Here is a 27,944-nt window from a genome sequence, read left to right as displayed (position 1 = left end):
CCGGGTCAGAACCGGCCTGGGAGCCCAGCAGGGGGCAGGACACAGTAAGGACAGGGGTGTGGAAGCTGGTGTCCTGAGTACTGGTCATTAAAGACGCCCTGGGGGGGTGGAGTGGGGGGCTGTGGGGTGCAGGGGCCCCCTCCTCTCTGCAAAGCACTCTGGGATGCTGCGAGGCGAAAGGCGCTATATTGACACAAGAAAAGACTAAGACTTTCGTACTGACGGCCCCACCCACCTATTACAATAACAGTGTAACGAGAGATACAGCTCGCGGACAGCGCCCGCCCTCGCCCGCCCTCGCCCGCCCTCGCCCGCCCGTCTCCCTCGCTCAGTCGCGCCGCGCCCCCCTCTCCGCGCGGTCGATGGCCGCCAGGTTCCGCGCGGCCGTGACGAGATGGACGACGCTGATCCCAGACTTGAGCACCGCCACCGGAGCGCTGAGGTACAGCAGAGCCTGCAGGAGCACTGGGAGACAGAGAGAGAGACACTGGGGTCAGAGTCACACTGAGAGAGAGAGACAGGGGTCAGAGTCACACTGAGACAGAGAGACAGGGGTCAGAGTCACACTGAGAGAGAGAGACAGGGGTCAGAGTCACACTGAGACAGAGAGACAGGGGTCAGAGTCACACTGAGAGAGAGAGACACTGGGGTCAGAGTCACACTGAGAGAGAGAGACAGGGGTCAGAGTCACACTGAGACAGAGAGACACGGGTCAGAGTCACACTGAGAGAGAGAGAGACACTGGGGTCAGAGTCACACTGAGACAGAGAGACACTGGGGTCAGAGTCACACTGAGACAGAGAGACACTGGGGTCAGAGTCACACTGAGAGAGAGAGACACAGGGGTCAGAGTCACACTGGGAGAGAGAGAGACACTGGGGTCAGAGTCACACTGAGAGAGAGAGAGACACTGGGGTCAGAGTCACACTGAGACAGAGAGACACTGGGGTCAGAGTCACACTGAGACAGAGAGACACAGGGGTCAGAGTCACACTGAGAGAGAGAGACACAGGGGTCAGAGTCACACTGAGAGAGAGAGAGACACTGGGGTCAGAGTCACACTGGGAGAGAGAGAGACACTGGGGTCAGAGTCACACTGAGAGAGAGAGACACTGGGGTCAGAGTCACACTGAGAGAGAGAGACACTGGGGTCAGAGTCACACTGAGAGAGAGAGACACTGGGGTCAGAGTCACACTGAGACAGAGAGACACTGGGGTCAGAGTCACACTGAGACAGAGAGAGAGAGAGACACTGGGGTCAGAGTCACACTGAGACAGAGAGACAGGGGTCAGAGTCACACTGAGACAGAGAGACAGGGATCAGAGTCACACTGAGAGAGAGAGACACTGGGGTCAGAGTCACACTGAGAGAGAGAGACACTGGGGTCAGAGTCACACTGAGAGAGAGAGACACCGGGGTCAGAGTCACACTGAGAGAGAGAGACACCATCACCATCAGCTCTTCTGGGAGTTTTGACCTGGCAGTGAAGGCACTGAGGGAGAAGGCACTCAGGGCTTTCTACGCAATAAGAAGGAGGCTCTTCAACATCAACCCACCAACAAGAATCTGGCTCCAAATATTTGAAAGTGTAATCCAACCCATTGCCCTATACGGCAGTGAAGTGTGGGGTCCCCTCACAGACCAGGATTACACCCAATGGGACAAACACCCCACAGAAACTCTGCACATGGAGATCTGTAGAATCATCCTCCGTGTGCAGAGAAAAACTCCTAACAACGGGTGCAGGGCCGAATTAGGCCAGTACCCACTATTGATAAACATACAGAAGAGAGTATTAAAGTATTGGCTACACCTAAAAAACAGTGACCAAAATTCCTACCACCACAAAGCCCTGCTCAGCCAAGAGCTGAGCCCAAAACAGAGCCCCCTGAGCCAGCTGGTCCTGAGGCTCACCGACCTGAGCCACACCAACACTAACCAGCCTCAGGACAGCACTGCTAGAGCACCACAACCCAGACTCAACCACATCACAGCACAGATCAAACAGCAATATCTCACACACTGGGACACACACACACAAACACAACATAAACTGGAATGCTACAGAACCTTAAACAGACAATACACACTAGCTGAATATTTGACCAAAATAAAAAATAACAAACAGAAACAGACCCTGACGAAGTACAGGCTCAGTGACCACAACCTGGCCATAGAAACTGGGCGACACAGGCAGACCTGGCTGCCCAGAGAGGACAGGCTGTGCTCCCACTGCCAGCAGGGAGAAATAGAGACAGAGGTGCACTTCCTACTGCACTGTGACAGATACTCTGGGATTAGAGAAACATTCTTCCCGAAATTCAGAAATCTAATCCCAGAGTTCCCACACCTGCCAAAACCACAACAGGTCCCAATCCTACTGGGAGAGGGAGGAGGGAACTCAGTTGATCTGGCAGCCCAGTATGTGATCTCCTGTCACAGCCTGAGGAACAGTGAGTCCGTCTCCCAATAATGCTCCAGCCGCCTACAGTATATGTCGATATTATATAATATGTCTTTGTTGTAAATGTCTGTAACATGTCTGTAGATTTTATTTTACTTCTATTTTTTGTTTTGTTCTATGTTAATTTTATTATTTTTATTTGCTTTGGCAACACTGATTGTACCTATCGGTCATGCTAATAAAGCACCTTGAATTGAATTGAATTGAATTGAGAGAGGCACTGGGGTCAGAGTCACACTGAGAGAGAGAGACACTGGGGTCAGAGTCACACTGAGAGAGAGAGACACTGGGGTCAGAGTCACACTGAGAGAGAGAGACACTGGGGTCAGAGTCACACTGAGAGAGAGAGACACTGGGGTCAGAGTCACACTGAGACAGAGAGACACGGGTCAGAGTCACACTGAGACAGAGAGACACGGGTCAGAGTCACACTGAGAGAGAGAGACACTGGGGTCAGAGTCACACTGAGAGAGAGACACTGGGGTCAGAGTCACACTGAGACAGAGAGACACTGGGGTCAGAGTCACACTGAGAGAGAGAGAGACACTGGGGTCAGAGTCACACTGAGAGAGAGAGACGGGTCAGAGTCACACTGAGAGAGAGAGACACTGGGGTCAGAGTCACACTGGGAGAGAGAGAGACACTGGGGTCAGAGTCACACTGAGAGAGAGAGACACTGGGGTCAGAGTCACACTGAGAGAGAGAGACACTGGGGTCAGAGTCACACTGGGAGAGAGAGAGACACTGGGGTCAGAGTCACACTGAGAGAGAGAGACACTGGGGTCAGAGTCACACTGAGAGAGAGAGACACTGGGGTCAGAGTCACACTGAGAGAGAGAGACACTGGGGTCAGAGTCACACTGAGAGAGAGAGACACTGGGGTCAGAGTCACACTGAGAGAGAGAGACACTGGGGTCAGAGTCACACTGAGACAGAGAGACACGGGTCAGAGTCACACAGAGAGAGAGACACTGGGGTCAGAGTCACACTGAGACAGAGAGACACTGGGGTCAGAGTCACACTGAGACAGAGAGACGGGTCAGAGTCACACTGAGACAGAGAGACACTGGGGTCAGAGTCACACAGAGAGAGAGACAGGGGTCAGAGTCACACTGAGACAGAGAGAGAGAGAGAGACAGGGGTCAGAGTCACACTGAGACAGAGAGAGAGAGAGAGAGAGAGACAGGGGTCAGAGTCACACTGAGACAGAGAGAGAGAGAGAGAGAGACAGGGGTCAGAGTCACACTGAGACAGAGAGACACTGGGGTCAGAGTCACACTGAGACAGAGAGACACTGGGGTCAGAGTCACACTGAGACAGAGAGACACTGGGGTCAGAGTCACACTGAGACAGAGAGACACAGGGGTCAGAGTCACACTGAGACAGAGAGACACAGGGGTCAGAGTCACACTGAGACAGAGAGACACAGGGGTCAGAGTCACACACACACACACACACACACACACACACACACACACACACACACACTTACCCGGTGGATCTTGGATGAAGTGGAGCACATACAGCAGGCAGTAGAATAACTCATTTCCAGAGCACATCAAGAACAGCACCGTCTGAGAGAGAGAGGGGTTAATACAGACACACTGACTGGACACTCCAGTACATTAACACTGCACTGAGAGAGAGAGAGGGGTTCATACAGACACACTGACTGGACACTCCAGTACATTAACACTGCACTGAGAGAGAGGGGTTAATACACACACTGACTGGACACTCCAGTACATTAACACTGCACTGAGAGAGAGAGAGGGGTTAATACACACACACTGACTGACACTCCAGTACATTAACACTGCACTGAGAGAGAGAGGGGTTCATACACACACACTGACTGGACACTCCAGTACATTAACACTGCACTGAGAGAGAGAGGGGTTAATACACACACTGACTGGACACTCCAGTACATTAACACTGCACTGAGAGAGAGAGGGGTTAATACACACACTGACTGGACACTCCAGTACATTAACACTGCACTGAGAGAGAGGGGTTAATACAGACACACTGACTGGACACTCCAGTACATTAACACTGCACTGAGAGAGAGAGGGGTTAATACACACACACTGACTGGACACTCCAGTACATTAACACTGCACTGAGAGAGAGAGGGGTTAATACACACACACTGACTGGACACTCCAGTACATTAACACTGCACTGAGAGAGAGGGGTTAATACACACACACTGACTGGACACTCCAGTACATTAACACTGCACTGAGAGAGAGAGGGGGGTTAATACACACACACTGACTGGACACTCCAGTACATTAACACTGCACTGAGAGAGAGAGAGGGGTTAATACACACACTGACTGGACACTCCAGTAAATTAACACTGCACAGAGAGAGAGAGAGAGGGGTTAATACAGACACACTGACTGGACACTCCAGTACATTAACACTGCACTGAGAGAGAGGGGTTAATACACACACACTGACTGGACACTCCAGTACATTAACACTGCACTGAGAGAAAGTGGGGTTAATACAGACACATTGACTGGACACTCCAGTAAATTAACACTGCACTGAGAGAGAGAGAGAGAGGGGTTAATACAGACACACTGACTGGACACTCCAGTACATTAACACTGCACTGAGAGAAAGTGGGGTTAATACAGACACATTGACTGGACACTCCAGTACATTAACACTGCACTGAGAGAGAGAGAGGGGTTAATACACACACACTGACTGGACACTCCAGTACATTAACACTGCACTGAGAGAGAGAGAGAGAGGGGTTAATACACACACACTGACTGGACACTCCAGTACATTAACACTGCACTGAGAGAGAGAGAGGGGTTAATACACACACACTGACTGGACACTCCAGTACATTAACACTGCACTGAGAGAGAGAGAGGGGTTAATACACACACTGACTGGACACTCCAGTATATTAACATTGCACTGAGAGAGAGAGAGGGGTTAATACAGACACACTGACTGGGCACTCCAGTACATTAACACTGCACTGAGAGAGAGAGAGGGGTTAATACACACACACTGACTGGACACTCCAGTACATACACACTGCACTGAGAGAGAGAGGGGTTAATACACACACACTGACTGGACACTCCAGTACATTAACACTGCACTGAGAGAGAGAGAGAGGGGTTAATACACACACACTGACTGGACACTCCAGTACATTAACACTGCACTGAGAGAGAGAGAGGGGTAATACACACACACTGACTGGGACACTCCAGTACATTAACACTGCACTGAGAGAGAGAGAGGGGTAATACACACACACTGACTGGGACACTCCAGTACATTAACACTGCACTGAGAGAGAGAGAGGGGTTAATACACACACACTGACTGGACACTCCAGTACATTAACACGGCACTGAGAGAGAGAGAGGGGTTAATACACACACACTGACTGGACACTCCAGTACATTAACACGGCACTGAGAGAGAGAGAGGGGTTAATACACACACTGACTGGACACTCCAGTATATTAACATTGCACTCACTGAGAGAGAGAGAGAGAGAGGGGTTAAATACAGACACACTGACTGGGCACTCCAGTACATTAATACTGCACTGAGAGAGAGTGGGGTTAATACAGACACACTGACTGGACACTCCAGTACATTAACACTGCACTGAGAGAGAGAGAGGGGTTAATACACACACACTGACTGGACACTCCAGTACATTAACACTGCACTGAGAGAGAGAGAGGGGTTAATACACACACACTGACTGGACAATCCAGTACATTAACACTGCACTGAGAGAGAGAGAGGGGTTAATACACACACTGACTGGACACTCCAGTACATTAACACTGCACTGAGAGAGAGTGGGGTTAATACAGACACACTGACTGGACACTCCAGTACATTAACACTGCACTGAGAGAGAGTGGGGTTAATACAGACACACTGACTGGACACTCCAGTACATTAACACTGCACTGAGAGAGAGTGGGGTTAATACAGACACACTGACTGGACACTCCAGTACATTAACACTGCACTGAGAGAGAGGGGGGTTCATACACACACACTGACTGGACACTCCAGTACATTAACACTGCACTGAGAGAGAGAGGGGGGTTAATACACACACACTGACTTGACACTCCAGTACATTAACACTGCACTGAGAGAGAGAGGGGTTAATACACACACACTGACTGGACACTCCAGTACATTAACACTGCACTGAGAGAGAGAGGGGTTAATACAGACACACTGACTGGACACTCCAGTACATTAACACTGCACTGAGAGAGAGAGGGGTTCATACAGACACACTGACTGGACACTCCAGTACATTAACACTGCACTGAGAGAGAGAGGGGTTAATACACACACACTGACTGGACACTCCAGTACATGAACACTGCACTGAGAGGAGATCACAGAGAATCCCTCAGTATTAAGAACACAACAGGAGAGGAGACACAGTGAGAGAGAGAGGAGATAACATGATCACTCAGTAATGGACAAGACAGGAGACAGAGAGAGGGGAGATGACAAGCTCCTGAGTATGAGCACACAGTGGAGACAGCCGACTCCAGAGATCGACTCTCTCTGCCAGCAGCTGGACCTGTTCCAGGGCATGTACGCATGTAAATAGATATATAGGTCTGTACTGGAAGACGTTGTTCCCAGAGGGTAGCCGACAGCTGCTCACCCGCGAGGTGTAGTAGACTCTGAGCAGGGGGTTCCCGGACAGGTCGATGGTCTTGTGGCTGGAGCTGCCCTTCATGATCGAGCTGCAGGGCAGAGAGGGACACAGGGTCAGGGGTCAGGGGTCAGGGGTCAGGGGCCAGGGGCCAGGGGCCACCCCGCGGACTCACCTGTGCAGGTGCAGCCAGTGGGAGGCCACATCCAGGGTCATGCTGAGCTGGAAGAGGAAGGTGCATTGTGGGTAGAGGAGGGAGAGGTTGACCAGCAGGCACATGGTGACACAGCGGTCAGTCAGCATGTCGAGCATCGCCCCGAACTTCGTCCCTGAGAGAGAGAGACAGACAGACAGGCAGAGAGAGTGAGACACACAGACAGACTCTCCTGGCTCTCAGGGAGTTCAGGCGGAGGTACAGTACCCTGGTTCAGCGATCGAGAGAGACACACAGACAGACAGACTCTCCTGATGCTCAGGGAGTTCAGGCGGAGGTACAGTACCCTGGTTCAGCGATCGAGAGAGACACACAGACAGACAGACTCTCCTGATGCTCAGGGAGTTCAGGCGGAGGTACAGTACCCTGGTTCAGCGATCGAGAGAGAGAGACACAGACAGACAGACTCTCCTGATGCTCAGGGAGTTCAGGCGGAGGTACAGTACCCTGGTTCAGCGATCAAGAGAGAGAGACACACACAGACAGACAGACTCTCCTGGTGCTCAGGGAGTCCAGGCGGAGGTACAGTACCCTGGTTCAGCGATCGAGAGAGACACACAGACAGACAGACTCTCCTGATGCTCAGGGAGTTCAGGCGGAGGTACAGTACCCTGGTTCAGCGATCGAGAGAGAGAGACACAGACAGACAGACTCTCCTGATGCTCAGGGAGTTCAGGCGGAGGTACAGTACCCTGGTTCAGCGATCAAGAGAGAGAGACACACACAGACAGACAGACTCTCCTGATGCTCAGGGAGTTCAGGCGGAGGTACAGTACCCTGGTTCAGCGATCGAGAGAGACACACAGACAGACAGACTCTCCTGGTGCTCAGGGAGTCCAGGCGGAGGTACAGTACCCTGGTTCAGCGACTGAGAGAGAGACACAGACAGACAGACTCTCCTGGTGCTCAGGGAGTCCAGGCGGAGGTACAGTACCCTGGTTCAGCGACTGAGAGAGAGACACAGACAGACAGACTCTCCTGGTGCTCAGGGAGTTCAGGCGGAGGTACAGTACCCTGGTTCAGCGACTGAGAGAGAGACACAGACAGACAGACTCTCCTGATGCTCAGGGAGTTCAGGCGGAGGTACAGTACCCTGGTTCAGCGATCGGGCTGCCATTCCATCAAACGCATCCAGCAGGGCACTGATCAGGTAACTGATGATGGCGGGAACAGGACTGGTGGGCATGAAGTACAGGGCCAGGAGAGCCAGTGCAATCCGGGCATAGCCTGAGAGAGAGAGGGGTTAATCCCCATCAACACTGCACTGAGAGAGAGAGGGGTTAATCCCCATCAACACTACACTGAGAGAGAGGGAGGGGTTAATACACACACACTGACTGGACACTCCAGTACATTAACACTGCACTGAGAGAGAGAGAGGGGTTAATACAGACACACTGACTGGACACTCCAGTACATTAACACTGCACTTAGAGAGAGAGGGGTTAATACACACACACTGACTGGACACTCCAGTACATCAACACTGCACTGAGAGAGAGAGGGGTTCATACAGACACACTGACTGGACACTCCAGTACATTAACACTGCACTGAGAGAGAGAGGGGTTAATACACACACTGACTGGACACTCCAGTACATTAACACTGCACTGAGAGAGAGAGGGGTTCATACAGACACACTGACTGGACACTCCAGTACATTAACACTGCACTGAGAGAGAGGGGTTAATACACACACACTGACTGGACACTCCAGTACATTAACACTGCACTGAGAGAGAGAGGGGTTCATACAGACACACTGACTGGACACTCCAGTACATTAACATTGCACTGAGAGAGAGAGAGGGGTTAATACAGACACACTGACTGGACACTCCAGTACATGAACACTGCACTGAGAGAGAGAGGGGTTAATACAGACACACTGACTGGACACTCCAGTACATTAACACTGCAGTGAGAGAGAGAGGGGTTAATACAGACACACTGACTGGACACTCCAGTACATTAACACTGCACTGAGAGAGAGAGGGGTTAATACAGACACACTGACTGGACACTCCAGTACATTAACACTGCACTGAGAGAGAGGGGTTCATACACACACACTGACTGGACACTCCAGTACATTAACACTGCACTGAGAGTGCAGGGTGTACAGACCAGTCCAGTAGAACACAAACCAGTGGTGCATAGACCAGTCCATACCAGACCACTGTAACACAGTCCAGTCCAGATCAGTGGCGCACAGTCCAGTCCAGTCCAGTCCAGTGGAACACAGAGTAGTACAGCCCAGTGACGCACAGTCCAGTCCAGTCCAGTGGCGCACGAGCAGACCAGTCCAGTCCAGTCCAGTCCAGTCGAGTCCAGTCCAGTGGCGCACAGAGCAGTCCAGCGCAGCGCATCAGTAATAAACTGTGTAGAACAGGGAAAGAGACGACGCGCAGGCGGGCTCACCGATCAGGTTGGGGACGAAGAGGAAGATGTTCTCCTCCGCCATGGTGCTGCAGCTGCAGACGAGCGAGGCGTCCGGACCCGCTCTCCTCCGGATACGGACCCAGAACCGGCCCTTAACGTGACGTCACCGCCGCGGACGGCTCCACTCTCACAGGAGGCGGGGGGGGGGGTTGTGCCTCGCTTCCAGAGGAGCGTGAGGACTCGGGTCTTTGAACCGTATCGCGTGGGTGACTACGTCCGGACCAGAAGATGTACAAGTCATCCGATCCGATCAGATCTGAGGTCCCGCTGCCGAAACACGTCCCCGAGCGCCACTGTGGGAATATTTTTCATGTCCTCCCTCGCCGCCCCCCGTCAAGCGGCCCGACTTGCGAGGCTCCGTCCGGAAGGCGCGGCGGACGATACCAAACTCTCCAGGCAGGGGGGGGGGGAGAGGATTGGTTTTTCGCTTGAAACCGTCACGATCTGTCTAATTATCCGGCTCCCTCCTCGCTGAAACCATCAGCTCATATCGCTGAGAGTCTGGATACGGTCTTTCAAAGTCTCTGCTCCTGCCATTCGCGCGTCGACGCTGTCGGTGCGACCCCGCGTCGGGATCCGAGCCGCCCGGAGGAGACGCGCGGGACAGCTCCCGCCCGCAGTCAACGCCCCCGCACCGGGCTCGTGTGTGGCGTGGTGCAGTCCAGGCCTTACAGGTTGCAGATGGCTCGGTTTTTCCACGGTCGAGTCCTGTTAGGGTCCAGTGTGTGTGTGTGTCTCTCTATACCAGTGCACCGCAGAAACACACACACACACACACACGGATCGGGGAAGGAAACCGAGGCCAACGCAGGGAGAACATGCAAACTCCACACAGACAGCACCCCAGGGCCCAGTGCTGACCCCTGCCCAGTGAATCTGTTATCACATTGAAGTAAATCAATATTTAATAATAATTCTTTATGCTTCTACAGCACTTTCCTGGACACCCCACTCAGAGCTCCTTACAGTAGGGGGGTCCCCTCCCCACCCGTGTGTACCCCCACCTGGTCTTCTCCCCACACAGCAGCTCTCAGAGCGAGGAGGACAGGTCAGAGGTCATTAATAATATCCTTATACTTATATAGCGCCTTTCTGGACGCCCCGCTGGTGGTGGGGATCCCCTCCAGCAGCAGCAGTGTGGAGCCCCACCAGTGCGCTCACACACAGCAGCTCTCAGGGCGAGGAGGACAGGTCAGAGGTCATTAGGGGTTACTAGGAGGCCAGGACTGACCTCCAGGTACTGGCCAGGCTCCCCCTGCTGGGCTCCAGTGGGCTGGGAGCTGGGAGAGAGCGCCCCCTGCTGGCCCCACTCACCCCTCTCCCAGGAGTCTCCCCTCCAGGTACTGGCCAGGCTCCCCCTGCTGGGCTCCAGTGGGCTGGGAGCTGGGAGAGAGCGCCCCCTGCTGGGCTCCAGTGGGCTGGGAGCTGGGAGAGAGCGCCCCCTGCTGGGCTCCAGTGGGCTGGGAGCTGGGAGCTGCAGGTGTATTTGATCAGACTCATTACATAATGAAGGAACACAAATAAAAGATTTCAGAAAAACTTTTTTTTTAGTTTTTTAATTAAGTCTCTTTTGTTTCTGTTTATAACGGCTATTCACATTATTATGAACATTACAACGAGTTTCACATAAAATCATTAACTCTTCTTAAAACAGATTTCTTTTGTTAATCGTCTTGTTTTTCTTTTTTGAGTGTTTTTTTAAGTTCTCGGTTAAGTTTCTGTACAGACAGTCCGTTTATAACAACCCGACACCACCCCCCACCCCCCCACAGCGCCCCCAGCGGCGGGGAACGCTACTGCAGCCCCTCACTGTAACGACTCGTAAAATGCAATTGGCAATTTTAAATTATAGTTTTAAAAAAAAGTCCAACCCAGCAAGACCTCCTCTCCGCAGCCTCTGGGGTTCTGCGTGAAATGTCCGGTCCCCTGGCGGCTCCGAGCTCGTCTGCGGCGCCAGACCTACCGGCTTGGACCACTGAAGCCAGTTTTAAACAGCGCCGCCCCGTGGTTATGATCAGGTAATACTCGGTTTTTAAAAAAACAAACTACAACACCCACAATGCACTGCCCTTTGACACCAAAGCTAAAGACAAACAGGGAATGCCGGGAACTGTAGTCCTGTTGTACTTCTCTCTCCCGTCTTCGGCGGCTCGAAACTCTGCCCCCGCCCCCTAGCGGACGAACTCGGGATCACACAAGTCAACTGTTCTCGTAGGCATTAGAAAAGTTATCAACGGAAAAACGGTTAGTGTGAAACATAAATATAACAATAACATTAATAGCAGTTACAAAATTATAATAAAAAAACACTTTCAGAAACATCTTCCAGAACCTGGAGTAACTTTCGTTATTTCATCATCAATATCGTTGGCTGCAGGGACAGCGACTTCGATGCAAGAACGAGGCTCTCGTTTCAGGAGCTGGAAATGAATGAGCTGTGCAGTGTCTTGAGCTGAGGGTCCCAAACTCTACTGCACCCCTGTACACTCCAGCCTGACCCATGTAAACTGTCACTCCTGAACACCGACACCCTGTCTCTCTCAATCTGAGAGCCTGTCTGGGTCTCTGTGTCTCTCCCTCTCTCTGTCTGTGTCTTTGAGTCTGTCTGAGTCTCTGTGCCTGTCTGTCTCTCTGTCCGATTCTCTGTACCCGTCTGTATTTCTGTCTGGGTCTCTGTGTCTCTCCCTCTCTCTGTGTCTGAGTCTCTGTGCCTGTCTGTCTCTCTGTCCGAGTCTCTGTACCCGTCTGTATTTCTGAGTCTCTGTGCCTGTCTCTCTGTCCGATTCTCTGTACCCGTCTGTCTGAGCCTCTGTATCTGTCTGAGTCTCTGTGCCCGTCTGTCTGTCTGTCTGTGATATGAACAATACCAACAGCAGCTCCAGGCAGGACGTCTGTGACTCCGTGAGGAACTCCACTCAGGTCAGCGACGCCCGAAACCTCCAACGTTTCCCACAAGGGGTCTTAAACCAGTTTGGGTGGGTCAGTAACTCCAGGGTGGGTCAGCTGGGTCTCTCTCCAGGGGCTCAGATCCAGCCCCACTCAGCTCCCAGACCACAGAGAGATTCCTGACACTGCCACCGCATCCTGCTGACAAGAGATAAGACACGCACACAAGCACTTACAGATACTGTCCGGCCAACACATGCTTCTCCAGAGCCATCCCTTTAAGAGTTCTTAAAGCGACAGCTGCAGTTAGTCCTCCGAGCCTCACGATGGCAGTGTTGAAAATCTTTAAAAAACCCTGTTAAAAATCTCCTCCGGGATCAACCGCCGAATTGTCTTTGACGTCTTCCAGTACAGACCTATATATCTATTTACATACGTACACGCCCTGGAACAGGTCCAGCTGCTGGCAGAGAGAGTCGATCTCTGGAGTCGGCTGTCTCCACTGTGTGCTCATACTCAGGAGCTTGTCATCTCCCCTCTCTCTGTCTCCTGTCTTGTCCATTACTGAGTGATCCTGTTATCGCCTCTCTCCCTGTGTCTCCTCTCCTGTTGTGTTCTTAATACTGAGGGATTCTCTGTGATCTCCTCTCAGTGCAGTGTTCATGTACTGGGGTGTCCAGTCAGTGTGTCTGTATTAACCCCTCTCTCTCTCAGTGCAGTGTTAATGTACTGGAGTGTCCAGTCAGTGTGTCTGTATTAACCCCTCTCTCTCTCAGTGCAGTGTTAATATACTGTAGTGTCCAGTCAGTGTGTCTGTATTAACCCCTCTCTCTCTCAGTGCAGTGTTAATGTACTGGAGTGTCCAGTCAGTGTGTGTGTATTAACCCCTCTCTCTCTCAGTGCAGTGTTAATGTACTGGAGTGTCCAGTCAGTGTGTGTGTATTAACCCCTCTCTCTCTCTCAGTGCAGTGTTAATGTACTGGAGTGTCCAGTCAGTGTGTGTGTATTAACCCCTCTCTCTCTCAGTGCAGTGTTAATGTACTGGAGTGTCCAGTCAGTGTGTGTGTATTAACCCCTCTCTCTCTCAGTGCAGTGTTAATGTACTGGAGTGTCCAGTCAGTGTGTGTGTATTAACCCCTCTCTCTCTCTCAGTGTAGTGTTAATGTACTGGAGTGTCCAGTCAGTGTGTCTGTATTAACCCCTCTCTCTCTCTCAGTGCAGTGTTAATGTACTGGAGTGTCCAGTCAGTGTGTCTGTATGAACCCCTCTCTCTCTCAGTGCAGTGTTAATGTACTGGAGTGTCCAGTCAGTGTGTCTGTATTAACCCCTCTCTCTCTCAGGGCAGTGTTAATGTACTGGAGTGTCCAGTCAGTGTGTCTGTATGAACCCCCCTCTCTCTCCCAGTGCAGTGTTAATGTACTGGAGTGTCCAGTCAGTGTGTGTGTATTAACCCCTCTCTCTCTCTCAGTGTAGTGTTAATGTACTGGAGTGTCCAGTCAGTGTGTCTGTATTAACCCCCCTCTCTCTCAGTGCAGTGTTAATGTACTGGAGTGTCCAGTCAGTGTCTGTATGAACCCCTCTCTCTCTCAGTGCAGTGTTAATGTACTGGAGTGTCCAGTCAGTGTGTCTGTATAAACCCCTCTCTCTCTCTCAGTGCAGTGTTAATGTACTGGAGTGTCCAGTCAGTGTGTCTGTATTAACCCCTCTCTCTCTCTCTCTCAGTGCAGTGTTAATGTACTGGAGTGTCCAGTCAGTGTGTGTCTGTATTAACCCCTCTCTCTCTCAGTGCAGTGTTAATGTACTGGAGTGTCCAGTCAGTGTGTCTGTATTAACCCCTCTCTCTCTCAGTGCAGTGTTAATGTACTGGAGTGTCCAGTCAGTGTGTGTGTATTAACCCCTCTCTCTCTCAGTGCAGTGTTAATGTACTGGAGTGTCCAGTCAGTGTGTGTGTATTAACCCCTCTCTCTCTCTCAGTGCAGTGTTAATGTACTGGAGTGTCCAGTCAGTGTGTGTCTGTATTAACCCCTCTCTCTCTCAGTGCAGTGTTAATGTACTGGAGTGTCCAGTCAGTGTGTGTATTAACCCCTCTCTCTCTCAGTGCAGTGTTAATGTACTGGAGTGTCCAGTCAGTGTGTCTGTATGAACCCCTCTCTCTCTCAGTGCAGTGTTAATGTACTGGAGTGTCCAGTCAGTGTGTGTGTATTAACCCCTCTCTCTCTCAGTGCAGTGTTAATGTACTGGAGTGTCCAGTCAGTGTGTCTGTATTAACCCCTCTCTCTCTCAGTGCAGTGTTAATGTACTGGAGTGTCCAGTCAGTGTGTGTGTATTAACCCCTCTCTCTCTCAGTGCAGTGTTAATGTACTGGAGTGTCCAGTCAGTGTGTCTGTATGAACCCCTCTCTCTCTCAGTGCAGTGTTAATGTACTGGAGTGTCCAGTCAGTGTGTGTGTATTAACCCCTCTCTCTCTCAGTGCAGTGTTAATGTACTGGAGTGTCCAGTCAGTGTGTCTGTATTAACCCCTCTCTCTCTCAGTGCAGTGTTAATGTACTGGAGTGTCCAGTCAGTTTGTGTGTATTAACCCCTCTCTCTCCCAGTGCAGTGTCAGTGTCCTGTAGTGTCCGTCGGTGTGTCTGCACGAACCCGTCTCTCTCTCTAGGAGTAAGACAGGTGGGAGCCGTTGGAGATGTGTGAGGTGACGGAGGTGCTGCGGCTCAGCCCCCCCTCCCCGCCGGCCCCCGCGCCCCCCCCGGAGGCGGTGCGCCTCAGCGGCTGGGGGCTGTTCCTCAGGGCCAGCATGCTGGAGCCCCGGAGCCCCAGCCCCCCCCCGCCGCCCCCGCCGCCCCCCCCGCCGCCCTGCGAGGAGGAGGAGGAGGAGGAGGAGGGCGGGGAGTGCTGGGAGGAGGAGGGCGGCGGGGGCGGCGGCGGGGGCAGCAGGGCCAGGGGCTGGGAGGAGGAGTGGGAGGGGGGCAGGTGGGCCCAGGCGGGCTCGCGGTCCCGGTCCCGGTCCCGGTACAGCAGCGGCGTGCTCTGGTGGTGGTGGTGGTGGTGGGCCAGGTAGTGGTGCTGATGCGGTTGCTGGGAGACGGTCTCCCGGGAGACGGCGAGGTTGCTGTGGCTGCCGAAGCCGGCCGGGTGCTGGCTGCGCCAGGAGTGGGGCGCCCCCGAGCTCTGGGGGTGCAGCCCGTGGCTCCAGTGGCTGCCGGAGCGGGGCACGGGGCGCGAGGGCCAGCCGGGGGCTGTGGGAGGGTTGGGGTACCCCTGGCTGAAGGCCTCGGCCGGGATGCCGGTCAGCGCCATGTTGCTGAAGCCCAGGCGCATGCTCTCCGAGTCGAAGGCCTCGATCTCCCGGGCCTGGCGCTCCAGCAGGGTCCGGATCCGCTCGGAGCGCTCGTTCTGCAGGGCCAGCATCTCCTCCTCGATCTGGGAGAGAGGAGAGAGAGAGAGGGGAGAGAGAGAGGAGAGAGAGGGGAGAGAGAGAGAGGGGAGAGAGAGGAGAGAGAGGAGAGAGAGAGGGGGGAGAGAGAGAGAGAGAGGGGAGAGAGAGGAGAGAGAGGGGAGAGAGAGACAGGAGAGAGAGGGGGGAGAGAGGAGAGGAGAGAGAGGAGAGAGAGAGACAGGAGAGAGAGGAGAGAGAGGGGAGAGAGAGGGGGGAGAGAGAGGGGGGAGAGAGGGGAGAGAGAGAGGAGAGAGAGAGGGGAGAGAGAGAGGGGGGAGAGAGGAGAGGGGAGAGAGAGAGGGGGGAGAGAGGAGGGAGAGAGGGGAGAGGAGAGAGGAGAGGGGAGAGAGGAGAGAGAGAGGAGAGAGAGGAGAGAGGAGAGAGAGAGAGGGGAGAGAGAGGAGAGAGAGAGGGGAGAGAGAGGAGAGAGGAGAGAGGAGAGAGGAGAGGGGAGAGAGGAGAGAGAGAGGGGAGAGAGAGAGGAGAGAGGAGAGAGAGGGGAGAGAGAGAGAGGGGGGAGAGAGGGGGGAGAGAGAGGAGAGAGAGAGGGGAGAGGAGAGAGGAGAGAGGAGAGAGGAGAGGGGAGAGACAGGAGAGAGAGGAGAGAGAGGAGAGAGAGAGGGGAGGGGAGAGAGGAGAGGGGAGAGACAGGAGAGAGAGGAGAGAGAGGGGGGAGAGAGGTGAGAGAGAGGGGGGAGAGGGGAGAGAGAGAGAGGAGAGAGAGAGAGAGGGGAGAGAGGATAGAGAGAGGGGGGAGAGAGAGGAGAGAGAGGTGAACGCTGTATTTTGACACCCTGCCCCCTGCCCCCCTGCCTCTCTGCCCCCCTGCCCCTCTCACCCTCTGCTCCAGCAGGGCGCGGCGCAGGGACACCCTCTGCTCCAGCTCCTTGACCTCCCTCTCGTGCTGCGAGTCCGTGTGGATCTTGATCTTGCTCTGGTAGGCGTTCAGCAGCTCCAGCTCCTGCTGCAGCTGCATGCGCAGCACCTGGTACTCCGCCTCCTGCGTCTCGTCCAACCGCAGCTGCGGGGCGACAGGAAGGGGCGGGCCGTTGAGCCGCGGGGCATGCTGGGAGTTGTAGTCCCCCCCTCCCCCCGTGTGTACACGTGTGCTTCTCTGCGGGGGCACTCACGGCCTGGGTGGACAGCATGTCGTTGATGCTGTGGTCGTACTGCTCGGCCAGGATGGCCAGCTTGCGGGTCTGCTCCTCCTTCAGCCTCTTGAGCACCGCCTTGTGGTCGCTCTTGGGAGTGCTCTCCAGCAGGTGGTTCCTGAGCGCCTTGTACTGGCGGGTCTGGATCTTGCAGGTGTCCTGGAACTGGCGCTTGATCTGCAGCTCCTTCGACTGGGGGGCAGATAGAGAGAGAGAGGGGACAGGCGGAGACAGGGGGTAGATGGGGGGGATCGGGACAAATCAGGAGACAGGGTGGAGGGAGAGGAGAGAGAGGAGAGAGAAGAGAGGTGTGGGGAGAGAGGAGAGGAGAGGGGGGTGAGAGAGGAGAGAGAGGGGGGGGTGAGAGAGGAGAGAGAGGGGGGAGAGAGGAGAGGAGGGGGGGGGAGAGGAGAGAGGAGAAAGAGAGGAGAGGGAGGGGAGGGATGAGAGAGGAGAGAGAGGGGAGAGAGAGGAGAGGAGGGGGGGGGAGAGGAGAGAGGAGAAAGAGAGGAGAGGGAGGGGAGGGATGAGAGAGGAGAGAGAGGAGGGAGAGGAGAGGTGTGGGGAGAGAGGAGAGGAGAGGGGGGGGTGAGAGAGGAGAGAGAGGGGGGAGAGAGGAGAGGAGAAAGAGAGGAGAGGGAGGGGAGGGATGAGAGAGGAGAGAGAGGGGAGAGAGAGGAGAGGAGGGGGGGGGGAGGGGAGAGAGGAGAAAGAGAGGAGAGGGAGGGGAGGGATGAGAGAGGAGAGAGAGGAGGGAGAGGAGAGGTGTGGGGAGAGAGGAGAGGAGAGGGGGGGGGTGAGAGAGGAGAGGGAGGGGAGGGATGAGAGGAGAGAGAGGAGGGAGAGGAGAGGTGTGGGGAGAGAGGAGAGGAGAGGGGGGGGTGAGAGAGGAGAGGGAGGGGAGGGATGAGAGGAGAGAGAGGAGGGGGGGGGAGAGGTGTGGGGAGAGAGGAGAGGAGGGGGGGAGAGGAGAGAGGAGAAAGAGAGGAGAGGGAGGGGAGGGATGAGAGAGGAGAGAGAGGGGAGAGGAGAAGGTGGAAAGGAGTTAATTCAACAAACGCCGCTCTGTGTGAATGAAGGCAGGACACTCGACGATCACCAGGGGGCGCTGGGGTGCTGCAGTCCAGACCACACTCCTGCTGCCCCCAGTATGTGCCCCTGGTATCTGCCCCTGGTATGTACTCCTTCTGCCCCTGGTATCTGTCCCCGGTATGTACTCCTTCTGCCCCCAGTATCTGCTCCAGCACCTCAAAGCAAAACTCAGAGCAGGCGTCTCTGCAAACAGATCCGACTCTCCGTTCCTCAGGAAAAGCCTGGATTTGGGGATCATCTCTCCCCTGGGACCTGTGTGTGTTTGTGAGAGAGAGTTTACGACAGTGTGTGTGAATACATGTGTGAGTGCGAGTCTGTGAATAAGTATACGTGTGTGTGTGTGAAAAAGTCTGAGTGAATAAGTGTGTGTGTTTGAATAAGTATACGTGTGTGAAAAGGTAGGAGTGAATAAGTGTGCGAGTGTCTGAATAAGTGTGTGTGAATAAGTGTGTGAAGGTGAGTGTGTGAATAAGTGTGTGAAGGTGAGTGTGTGAATAAGTGTGTGATTGTGTGAATAAGTATGTGTGTGATTGTGTGTCAATAAGTGTGTGTGAAAAAGTATGAGTGAATAAGTGTGAGTGCGAGTGTGTAAATAAGTGTGTGTGAGTGTGAAAAAGTGTGCGAGTGTGTGAAAAAGTGGGCGAGTGTGTGAGTGTGTGAATAAGTGTGAGTGTCTGAATAAGTATACGTGTGTGAAAAAGTACGAGTGAATAAGTGTGCGAGTGTATAAGTGTGAGTGCGTGAATCAGTGTGCGAGTGTTTGAATAAGTGTGTGTGAAAAAGTATGAGTGAATAAGTCTGTCCATGAATAAGTGTGTGTGTGAATAAGTGTGCGAGTGCGTAACTGTGAATAACTGTGAGTGCATGAATATGTGTGTTAGTGCGTAAGTGTGCGAGTGTGTGACTAAGTGTGCGAGTGTGTGACTAAGTGTGTGAGTGCGAGTGTGTGAATTAAGTGCGAGTGTGTAAATGTGTGAATAACTGAGTGCGTGAATAAGTGTGTGAGTGCGTAAGTGTGTGAATAAGTGTGTGTGTGTGTGAATAAGTGTGCGAGTGCGAGAATAAGTGTTTGAATAAGTGTGCGAGTGTGAATAAGTATACGTGTGTGGAAAAAGTATGAGTGAATAAGAGTGAATAAGTGTGCGAGTGTATGAATAAGTGTGAGTGCGAGTGTGTGAATAAGTGTGAGTGCACAAATAAGTGTGCGAGTGTGAATAAGTGTACGGGTGTGTGAATAAGTGTACGGGTGTGTGAATAAGTGTGAGTGTGTGAATAAGTGTGTTTGAATAAGTATACGTGTGTGTGTGAATAAGTGTGAGTGTGTGTGAATAAGTATGCGGGTGTGTAAATAAGTGTCCGTGAATAAGTGTGTGAGTGCGAGTGTGTGAATAAGTGTTCAAGTAAGTGTGTGAATAAGTGTGTTTGTGTGAATAAGTGTGAGTGTGTGTGAATAAGTGTGTGTGTGAATAAGTGTGTGAGTGTGTGTGAATAAGTGTGTGAGTGTGTGAATAAGTGTACGTGTGTGAAAAGGTAGGAGTGAATAAGTGTGCGAGTGTGTGAATAAGTGTGTGAAGGTGAGTGTGAGTTTGTGAATAAGTGTGTGAAGGTGAGTGTGTGATTGTGTGAATAAGTATGTGTGTGATTGTGTGTCAATAAGTGTGTGTGAAAAAGTATGAGTGAATAAGTGTGAGTGCGAGTGTGTAAATAAGTGTGTGTGAGTGTGAAAAAGTGTGCAAGTGTGTGAAAAAGTGGGCGAGTGTGTGTGTGTGAATAAGTGTGAGTGTCTGAATAAGTATACATGTGTGAAAAAGTACGAGTGAATAAGTGTGCGTGAGTGAATCAGTGTGCGAGTGTTTGAATGTGTGTTTGAATAAGTATACGTATGTTTGAATAAGTGTGTGTGAAAAAGTATGAGTGAATAAGTCTGTCCATGAATAAGTGTGCGAGTGTGAATAAGTGTGCGAGTGCGTAACTGTGAATAACTGTGAGTGCATGAATGTGTGTTAGTGCGTAAGTGTGCGAGTGTGAGAATAAGTGCGAGTGTGTGACTAAGTGTGCCAGTGTGTGACTAAGTGTGCGAGTGTGTGACTAAGTGTGTGAGTGCGAGTGTGTGAATTAAGTGCGAGTGTGTAAATGTGTGAATAACTGAGTGCGTGAATAAGTGTGAGTGCGTAAGTGTGTGAATAAGTGTGTGTGTGAATAAGTGTGCGAGTGCGAGAATAAGTGTTTGAATAAGTGTGCGAGTGTGAATAAGTATACGTGTGTGGAAAAAGTATGAGTGAATAAGAGTGAATAAGTGTGCGAGTGTATGAATAAGTGTGAGTGCGAGTGTGTGAATAAGTGTGAGTGCACGAATAAGTGTGCGAGTGTGAATAAGTGTGCGGGTGTGTGAATAAGTGTGCGGGTGTGTGAATAAGTGTGAGTGTGTGAATAAGTGTGTTTGAATAAGTATACGTGTGTGTGTGAATAAGTATGCGGGTGTGTAAATAAGTGTCCGTGAATAAGTGTGTGAGTGCGAGTGTGTGAATAAGTGTTCAAGTAAGTGTGTGAATAAGTGTGTGTGTGTGAATAAGTGTGAGTGTGAGAATAAGTGTGAGTGTGTGAATAAGTGTGTGAGTGTGAATAAGTGTGTGAGTGTGTGTGAATAAGTGTGAGTGTGTGTATAAGTGTGTGAGTGTGTGTGTGAATAAGAGTGTAAGAATAGATGTCCTTCACATCTCTTTATCACTCCTGTGTCTCAGAGATCAATCACGATCGTATTGATTCACACCCTCCCCGCCTGCCTGTCTCTCCCTTCACCTCCCTGCCTGCCTGTCTCTCTCTCTCCCCCTCGGAAACGCGCGCGCACCGCAGTTCCTGCCGCGGGGCCGGGCTGGTCGAGACAGGGGAGGCCTGGGACCGGAGCACAGCAGCCCGAGGGGCAACGCAGGAACGCGACTGGCTGCCGAAGCAAGAGCTGGGGGGGCGGGGAGGCAAGCCGATTGGCCCGGCCGATGACAAGGGGCGGGACAGAGGAGGAAAAGGCTGTTGATTGGCTGGTATGAACAGGAGGAAAGCGGTTGGTCAGATGGACACGGGGGGGAGGGGGCGGGGAGAGCGCAGGCTGCTGATTGGCCAACGGGCACAGCCCCTGGGGGAGGCGCGCCGTGATTGGCCCAGCGGATACAGCACAGAGGAGGAGGAGAGATGCGATTGGTCCATTTCATTTCCCTGAGCTAAACCTACAGCTCGTCCCCGTGCGGTTCGACAGCCGAACAGAAACACACACACACACACACAAAAACCCAAATAAAAAGAGACTCAAACTAAAGGACTTAAAAGCAAAACCCTTTATTACGGATGAAAATAAAACTGTATAAATTATACACAGAGGATGAGGATGGGCGGGGGGACACAGAACGGTACAACGAGGAAGGAAGGGTGTAAAACACTATCAGCCTTCAGAACACTGCAAATAGAATATATATAGAATTTATATAAAATACTTCTGTTTAAAAAACAACAACAATAATGATTGCACGATCACAGGTCACACGAAGGAGGGCTCGTGTGACCACAGGGGACGGGGGGTCACAGGGGAATGGGGGGTCCTGGTGCGGAGCGGCCCGAGCCAGCCCAGGGATGACCAGACACCGCCCCCGATCTGTGCAGAGCAGCCCCAGGGGCACAGAACCTGCACTGAACCCAGGCTGAACCTGCACTGAGCCCAGACTGAACCTGCACTGAGCCTACAATGAACCTGCACTGAACCCAGGCTGAACCTGCACTGAACCCAGGCTGAACCTGCACTGAGCCTACAATGAACCTGCACTGAACCCAGGCTGAACCAGCACTGAACCCAGACTGAACCTGCACTGGACCCAGAGTGAACCTGCACTGAGCCCAGACTGAACCCTGAACCTGCACTGAACCTGCACTGAACCTGCACTGAGCCTAGACTGAACCCTGAACCGGCACTGAACCTGCACTGAGCCCAGACTGAACCCTGAACTGGCACTGAACCCAGGCTGAACCTGCACTGGACCCAGACTGAACCTACACTGAACCCAGGCTGAACCCTGAACCTGCACTGAACCTACACTGAACCCAGACTGAACCCGAGTTCTCTGTGCAGCTGTGGCCAGAAGAGAGCTTGCACACTACACATGCCTGACCAGGACAGCCCAGCAGGCAGGGCGCTGTCCCCAGACTGCCTGCAGGGCCTGAAGCTCACAGACTGGGGATGGGAGGCACACTGGGGGGTGGTGGCTGGTCACACCTGGAGCGGATCAGACTGCTGCGCATCGGGAGTCTGACTGGCCTCAAAGGTACAGGTAGGGAAAACACACACAGCAGGAGGAATCCTGCACTCTTCACAGTGCTGTAGTGTCAACATCTGCTTCTCCTCTCTCTCTCACTGTGTCTCCTGTCCTGTTGTGTGTTTATTACTGAGGGAGTCTCTGTGATCTCCTCTCTCTCCCTGTGTCTCCTGTCCTGCTGTGTGTTTATTACTGAGGGAGTCTCTGTGATCTCCTCTCTCTCACTGTGTCTCCTGTCCTGTTGTGTGTGTTTATTATTGAGGGAGGCACTGTGATCTCCTCTCTCTCCCTGTGTCTCCTGTCCTGCTGTGTGTTTATTACTGAGGGAGTCTCTGTGATCTCCTCTCTCTCACTGTGTCTCCTGTCCTGTTGTGTGTGTTTATTACTGAGGGAGTCTCTGTGATCTCCTCTCTCTCCCTGTGTCTCCTGTCCTGCTGTGTGTGTTTATTATTTCTAACAGACAGGGAGTTGGAGCTCAAGTCTCTCAGGGGTCTTTACAGTGACCAGCTCCTAGGCTGAGGGCAGGACTGTTTCTGTGGAGATGAGGGCACAGATACAGATGGAGTAACATGAAAAGTAAACTCATCACAGTAAACAAATTAAAATGACACAAAATAAAATACAAACAAAAATAAAGCAGATTTCTGTTTTCAAACTGTATGGCCACTGTTTTCAAAAAGAAGGTTATTTAATTCTGCATCATCTTAGAGGATGAGGGGCTCCTGTCTCTGTACACACCTGCACCTGCTTTTATAAGAGACTCTGGGGCTCCTGTCTCTGTACACACCTGCACCTGCTTTTATAAGAGACTCTGGGGCTCCTGTCTCTGTACACACCTGCACTGGCTTTTATAAGAGACTCTGGGCCTCCTGTCTCTGTACACACCTGCACTGGCTTTTATAAGAGACTCTGGGGCTCCTGTCTCTGTACACACCTGCACCTGCTTTTATAAGAGACTCTGGGGCTCCTGTCTCTGTACACACCTGCACTGGCTTTTATAAGAGACTCTGGGGCTCCTGTCTCTGTACACACCTGCACTGGCTTTTATAAGAGACTCTGGGGCTCCTGTCTCTGTACACACCTGCACTGGCTTTTATAAGAGACTCTGGGCCTCCTGTCTCTGTACACACCTGCACTGGCTTTTATAAGAGACTCTGGGGCTCCTGTCTCTGTACACACCTGCACCTGCTTTTATAAGAGACTCTGGGGCTCCTGTCTCTGTACACACCTGCACTGGCTTTTATAAGAGACTCTGGGGCTCCTGTCTCTGTACACACCTGCACTGGCTTTTATAAGAGACTCTGGGCCTCCTGTCTCTGTACACACCTGCACCTGCTTTTATAAGAGACTCTGGGGCTCCTGTCTCTGTACACACCTGCGCCTGCTTTTATAAGAGACTCTGGGGCTCCTGTCTCTGTACACACCTGCACTGGCTTTTATAAGAGACTCTGGGGCTCCTGTCTCTGTACACACCTGCACCTGCTTTTATAAGAGACTCTGGGGCTCCTGTCTCTCAAAAATATTCAGTTGTCACTGTAACAGATTGAAAACAGATACCTGAACCTTGAATAATGACAATCACAGTCTACCTTCTACTTCGAAGACAGGTAAATAATATGAAGATATCTCCTTCAGAGCTAACAATCATTGCGATTAATGAGTCTTTGATAATGATTATCTGATGTATATTGGCAAAGGTGCTGTATGTCTGCCTTCAGTCAGTGAAACCAAAGTCACAGAGCCAGTACATGACAGCATTTCTGACGGACCAATCCCATCTCTCCCTGTGTAGGACCAACTGGCCAATCACATCCCTCCTCTCTGTCAGGCTGAAATTCCGCTGGACCAATCACACCCCTCCTCTCTGACAGGCTGAAATTCTGCTGGACCAATCACACGTCTTCATTCATTCAGTCTGGAATTCTTAAGAGCCAATCACACCCGTCCTTTCTTTCCGTCTGGAATTCTAATGGACCAATCATACAAGAGCAAATTCCCGAAAGAGGAGGGGTCCTGAGTAGTGGGTGGAGCCTGTGCTCTCATGAATATTCAACAAGCCCTGAAAGAGGAGGGGTCTGGCGGGGAGGGTGGAGCCTGGGCTCTTGTGAACACTCAATACACTGTGAAAGGGGAGGAGTCAGAGGGGGTGGGAGGGGCCTGGGGGGGGGGGGAGGTCTCACACCTGTAACACACCTGTGCAGAGCAGGTAAGAGGGTAAGACGTTCAGTGTTAAACATGCCGGCGCTCAGAATCAACACAGCCTGAGCACAGAGGGGAGGAGACTGGATCTCACACACACTCACACACACCCACCCCTCTCACACAGACACACACCCCTCTCTCTCTCACACACACCCACCCCTCACACAACCCTCTCACACAGACATTCCCCTCTCTCTCTCACACACACACACCCCTCTCTCCCTCTCACACACACACACACACCCACACACACCCCTCTCACACACACACTCACCTCACACACACACACTCACCTCTCTCACACACACACACACACTCACCTCTCTCTCACACACACACACACACACACACACTCACCTCTCTCTCCCTCTCACACACACACACACACCCACACACACCCCTCTCACACACACACTCACCTCTCTCACGCACACACACTCACCTCTCTCTCTCACACACACACACACACTCACCTCTCTCACACACACTCTCTCTCTCTCTACCTCCAGGGCACCACCTTCCTGCCGGACGCAGTCCTGCGGAGCCCGGACGCCCAGGCTGCCGGCCCGGGCCCGGGGGCGAGCTGCGCGGGCCGGCGCTGGCGGTCCGCTCTGCGCTGGCGGGCCTGGCGCTGGCGCAGCGCGCGGGGCAGCAGGCGGGGCAGGCGGCTGGGCCTCTCCTCGCGCAGCAGGCCCAGCGCCCGCAAGGCCCGCAGGCCGCGCGCCGGCACCCGGCCCAGCAGCGCGGCGGCCAGCCGCAGGGCGGCGCCGTTGGCCCGGTCCGCCAGGGCGGCCAGCGCGCGGGCCAGGCGGCGGCGCAGGGGCGGCGGGCGCGGCGGGGGCAGGCAGCGGGCGGGCAGGGGCAGGCGGCAGCGGCGGGCGCCGGCGCCGCGGCCCGCCTTGGGGAAGAGGCCGTACAGGCTGCGCTCCGCCAGGCCGCCCAGCAGCGGCTGCGCCAGCGCGAACAGCGGGCGGGGCAGGGCCAGCAGCAGGCGCACGCCGCGGCGCCGCGCCCGCCGGGCCAGCGCCGCCCCCCCCGGGCCCAGCGCCAGCGCCAGCGCCAGGCCCAGCGCCAGCCCCAGCGCCAGGCCCGGCCGGGCCAGCGCCGGCGCCGCCGCCACGTAGGGCCGCCCGCGGCGCAGCGCCAGCGCCAGGCAGGCCAGCGCGCAGCCGGCCCGCGCCAGCGCCAGCGCCGGGCCCAGCGCCAGGCCCAGGCCGGCCCGCAGCAGCAGCAGCGCCAGCGCCAGGCCCAGGCCGGCCCGGCGGGCGGCGGGGAGGAGCGCCGCGGGCGGGCCGGGCAGCGCCAGCAGCAGCACCAGCAGCGCCAGCAGGGCGGGCAGCGCGGGCCAGGCGGCCGCGGCCAGCGCCAGGGCGGCGCACAGCAGGTGGGAGAGCAGGGCGGGCAGGCGCGCGGGCGGCGGGGGCGGGGGCGCGGGCGCGGGCGCGGGCGCGGGCGGCTCCGGCAGGAAGGCGCGCTCCAGCTCCTCCGCCGACTCGGCGAAGTAGAAGGCCGACAGCTCGTCCTCGGGGTCGCCGCGGCGACGGGCGCGGCGGCGGGGGCCCCCCAGCAGCTCAGAGGGGCAGCCGTCCGCCACGCCCCGCCCCTCTTCCTCCCCCTCTCTCTCACACTCCTCCTCCTCCTCCTCCTCTCTCACACCCCCCCCCTCCAGGGCCAGCGCCTCCCGTCTCCCGCCCTCACACTCTTCTTCCTCCTCTCCCCTGCCTTCACCGCAGTCTTCCTCCTCCCGAGACTGCTCTCTCCTGCCCTGACCGCACTCCTCCTCCTCCTCTCTCCTGCCCTGACCGCACTCCTCCTCCTCCTCTTCCTCCACTCCCCTGGCCTGACCACACTCCTCCTCCTCCTCCTCTCCCCTGCCCTGCCCACACTCCTCCTCCTCCTCCTCCTCTCCCCTGCCCTGCCCACACTCCTCCTCCTCCTCCTCCTCTCCCCTGCCCTGCCCACACTCCTCCTCCTCCTCCTCCTCCTCCTCCTCTCCCCTGCCCTGCCCACACTCCTCCTCCTCCTCCTCCGCCCCCTCACTCACGCGCAGGCTCTTGGGCTGCTGGCGGACCTCCACGGCGTGCTTCTGGCGCAGCTCCTGCTCGCGGCGCTTGTTGTACTCCAGCTGGTTGGTGAGCTCGGTCTGGTGCTGCAGGCGGATCAGCTCGGCCCGCGTGCGCTGCACCAGGGCCAGCTGGCGGAACTCCAGCTCCTGGGTCGACTCGTGGTGCCGCAGCAGCATGGCGCACTCCAGGTCCCGCTGGGTCTGCTTCTTGTTCAGCTCCTGGGGGAGAGAGAGAGAGAGAGACGGGTCAGAGCAGGGACACTCCAGGTCCCGCTGGGTCTGCTTCTTGTTCAGCTCCTGGGAGAGAGAGAGAGAGAGACGGGTCAGAGCAGGGACACTCCAGGTCCCGCTGGGTCTGCTTCTTGTTCAGCTCCTGGGAGAGAGAGAGAGAGAGAGAGAGAGAGAGAGAGAGACGGGTCAGAGCAGGGACACTCCAGGTCCCGCTGGGTCTGCTTCTTGTTCAGCTCCTGGGAGAGAGAGAGAGAGACGGGTCAGAGCAGGGACACTCCAGGTCCCGCTGGGTCTGCTTCTTGTTCAGCTCCTGGGAGAGAGAGAGAGAGAGACGGGTCAGAGCAGGACACTCCAGGTCCCGCTGGGTCTGCTTCTTGTTCAGCTCCTGGGGGAGAGAGAGAGAGAGAGAGACGGGTCAGAGCAGGGACACTCCAGGTCCCGCTGGGTCTGCTTCTTGTTCAGCTCCTGGGAGAGAGAGAGAGAGAGAGAGAGAGAGAGAGAGAGAGAGACGGGTCAGAGCAGGGACACTCCAGGTCCCGCTGGGTCTGCTTCTTGTTCAGCTCCTGGGGGAGAGAGAGAGAGAGAGACGGGTCAGAGCAGGGACACTCCAGGTCCCGCTGGGTCTGCTTCTTGTTCAGCTCCTGGGAGAGAGAGAGAGAGAGAGACGGGTCAGAGCAGGGACACTCCAGGTCCCGCTGGGTCTGCTTCTTGTTCAGCTCCTGGGGGAGAGAGAGAGAGAGAGAGACGGGTCAGAGCAGGGACACTCCAG

General features: G+C 54.3%; 3 protein-coding genes and 1 long non-coding RNA gene across 8 annotated transcripts in view; 1 reads left to right on the top strand and 3 right to left on the bottom strand.

The window, feature by feature from the left end:
• The window catches only part of LOC148659584 (uncharacterized), a 117,978-nt gene extending 110,990 nt beyond the window's left edge, over positions 1 to 6,988 (top strand). Inside the window, exon 2 of the long non-coding RNA XR_015939739.1 lies at positions 6,827 to 6,988. This is a non-coding gene — a long non-coding RNA (uncharacterized LOC148659584). The remainder of the gene's footprint in view (positions 1 to 6,826) is intronic.
• cdipt (CDP-diacylglycerol--inositol 3-phosphatidyltransferase (phosphatidylinositol synthase)) lies at positions 108 to 10,188 on the bottom strand. Of its 2 annotated transcripts, XM_088637393.1 has the most exons (6): positions 9,794 to 10,171; positions 8,462 to 8,596; positions 7,331 to 7,484; positions 7,165 to 7,246; positions 3,958 to 4,039; positions 108 to 465 (listed from the first exon to the last, which is right to left on the bottom strand). In XM_088637393.1, exons 1-6 carry the CDS (start codon positions 9,834 to 9,836, stop codon positions 329 to 331), a joined length of 633 nt encoding a protein of 210 aa, XP_088493519.1. In that variant the 5' UTR covers positions 9,837 to 10,171; the 3' UTR covers positions 108 to 328. The 2 variants fall into 2 exon arrangements, with proteins under 2 accessions (XP_088493519.1, XP_088493518.1); XM_088637392.1 differs by lacking the exon at positions 3,958 to 4,039 and having other exon boundaries at positions 9,794 to 10,188.
• Positions 10,189 to 11,843: 1,655 nt separating this feature from the next.
• Positions 11,844 to 27,944, bottom strand: part of taok2a (TAO kinase 2a) — a 63,702-nt gene continuing 47,601 nt past the window's right edge. For all 4 annotated transcript variants that reach the window (XM_088637319.1, XM_088637320.1, XM_088637321.1 and 1 more), the window contains 5 exons: positions 26,924 to 27,163; positions 17,267 to 17,479; positions 16,975 to 17,157; positions 15,280 to 16,120; positions 11,844 to 14,661 (listed from right to left, as the gene is read on the bottom strand). In XM_088637319.1, the coding sequence (XP_088493445.1) occupies positions 15,353 to 16,120; positions 16,975 to 17,157; positions 17,267 to 17,479; positions 26,924 to 27,163 (1,404 nt within the window). In that variant the 3' untranslated portion in view covers positions 11,844 to 14,661; positions 15,280 to 15,352. The remainder of the gene's footprint in view (positions 14,662 to 15,279; positions 16,121 to 16,974; positions 17,158 to 17,266; positions 17,480 to 26,923; positions 27,164 to 27,944) is intronic.
• On the bottom strand, positions 21,694 to 26,917 carry LOC148659582 (uncharacterized; the record flags this gene model as incomplete). The annotated part of the gene is made up of 1 exon (XM_088637767.1): positions 21,694 to 26,917. A coding segment is annotated over one exon (1,539 nt), but the record flags the coding sequence as incomplete, so codon positions are not given.

The sequence above is a fragment of the Lepisosteus platostomus genome, chromosome 6 (assembly GCF_059453375.1).
Source record: "Lepisosteus platostomus isolate fLepPlt1 chromosome 6, fLepPlt1.hap1, whole genome shotgun sequence".
Classification (NCBI taxonomy): Eukaryota; Metazoa; Chordata; class Actinopteri; order Semionotiformes; family Lepisosteidae; genus Lepisosteus; species Lepisosteus platostomus.
Note: the sequence above shows the minus strand (reverse complement) of the source record. Positions and strands in the feature narration are given on the sequence as shown.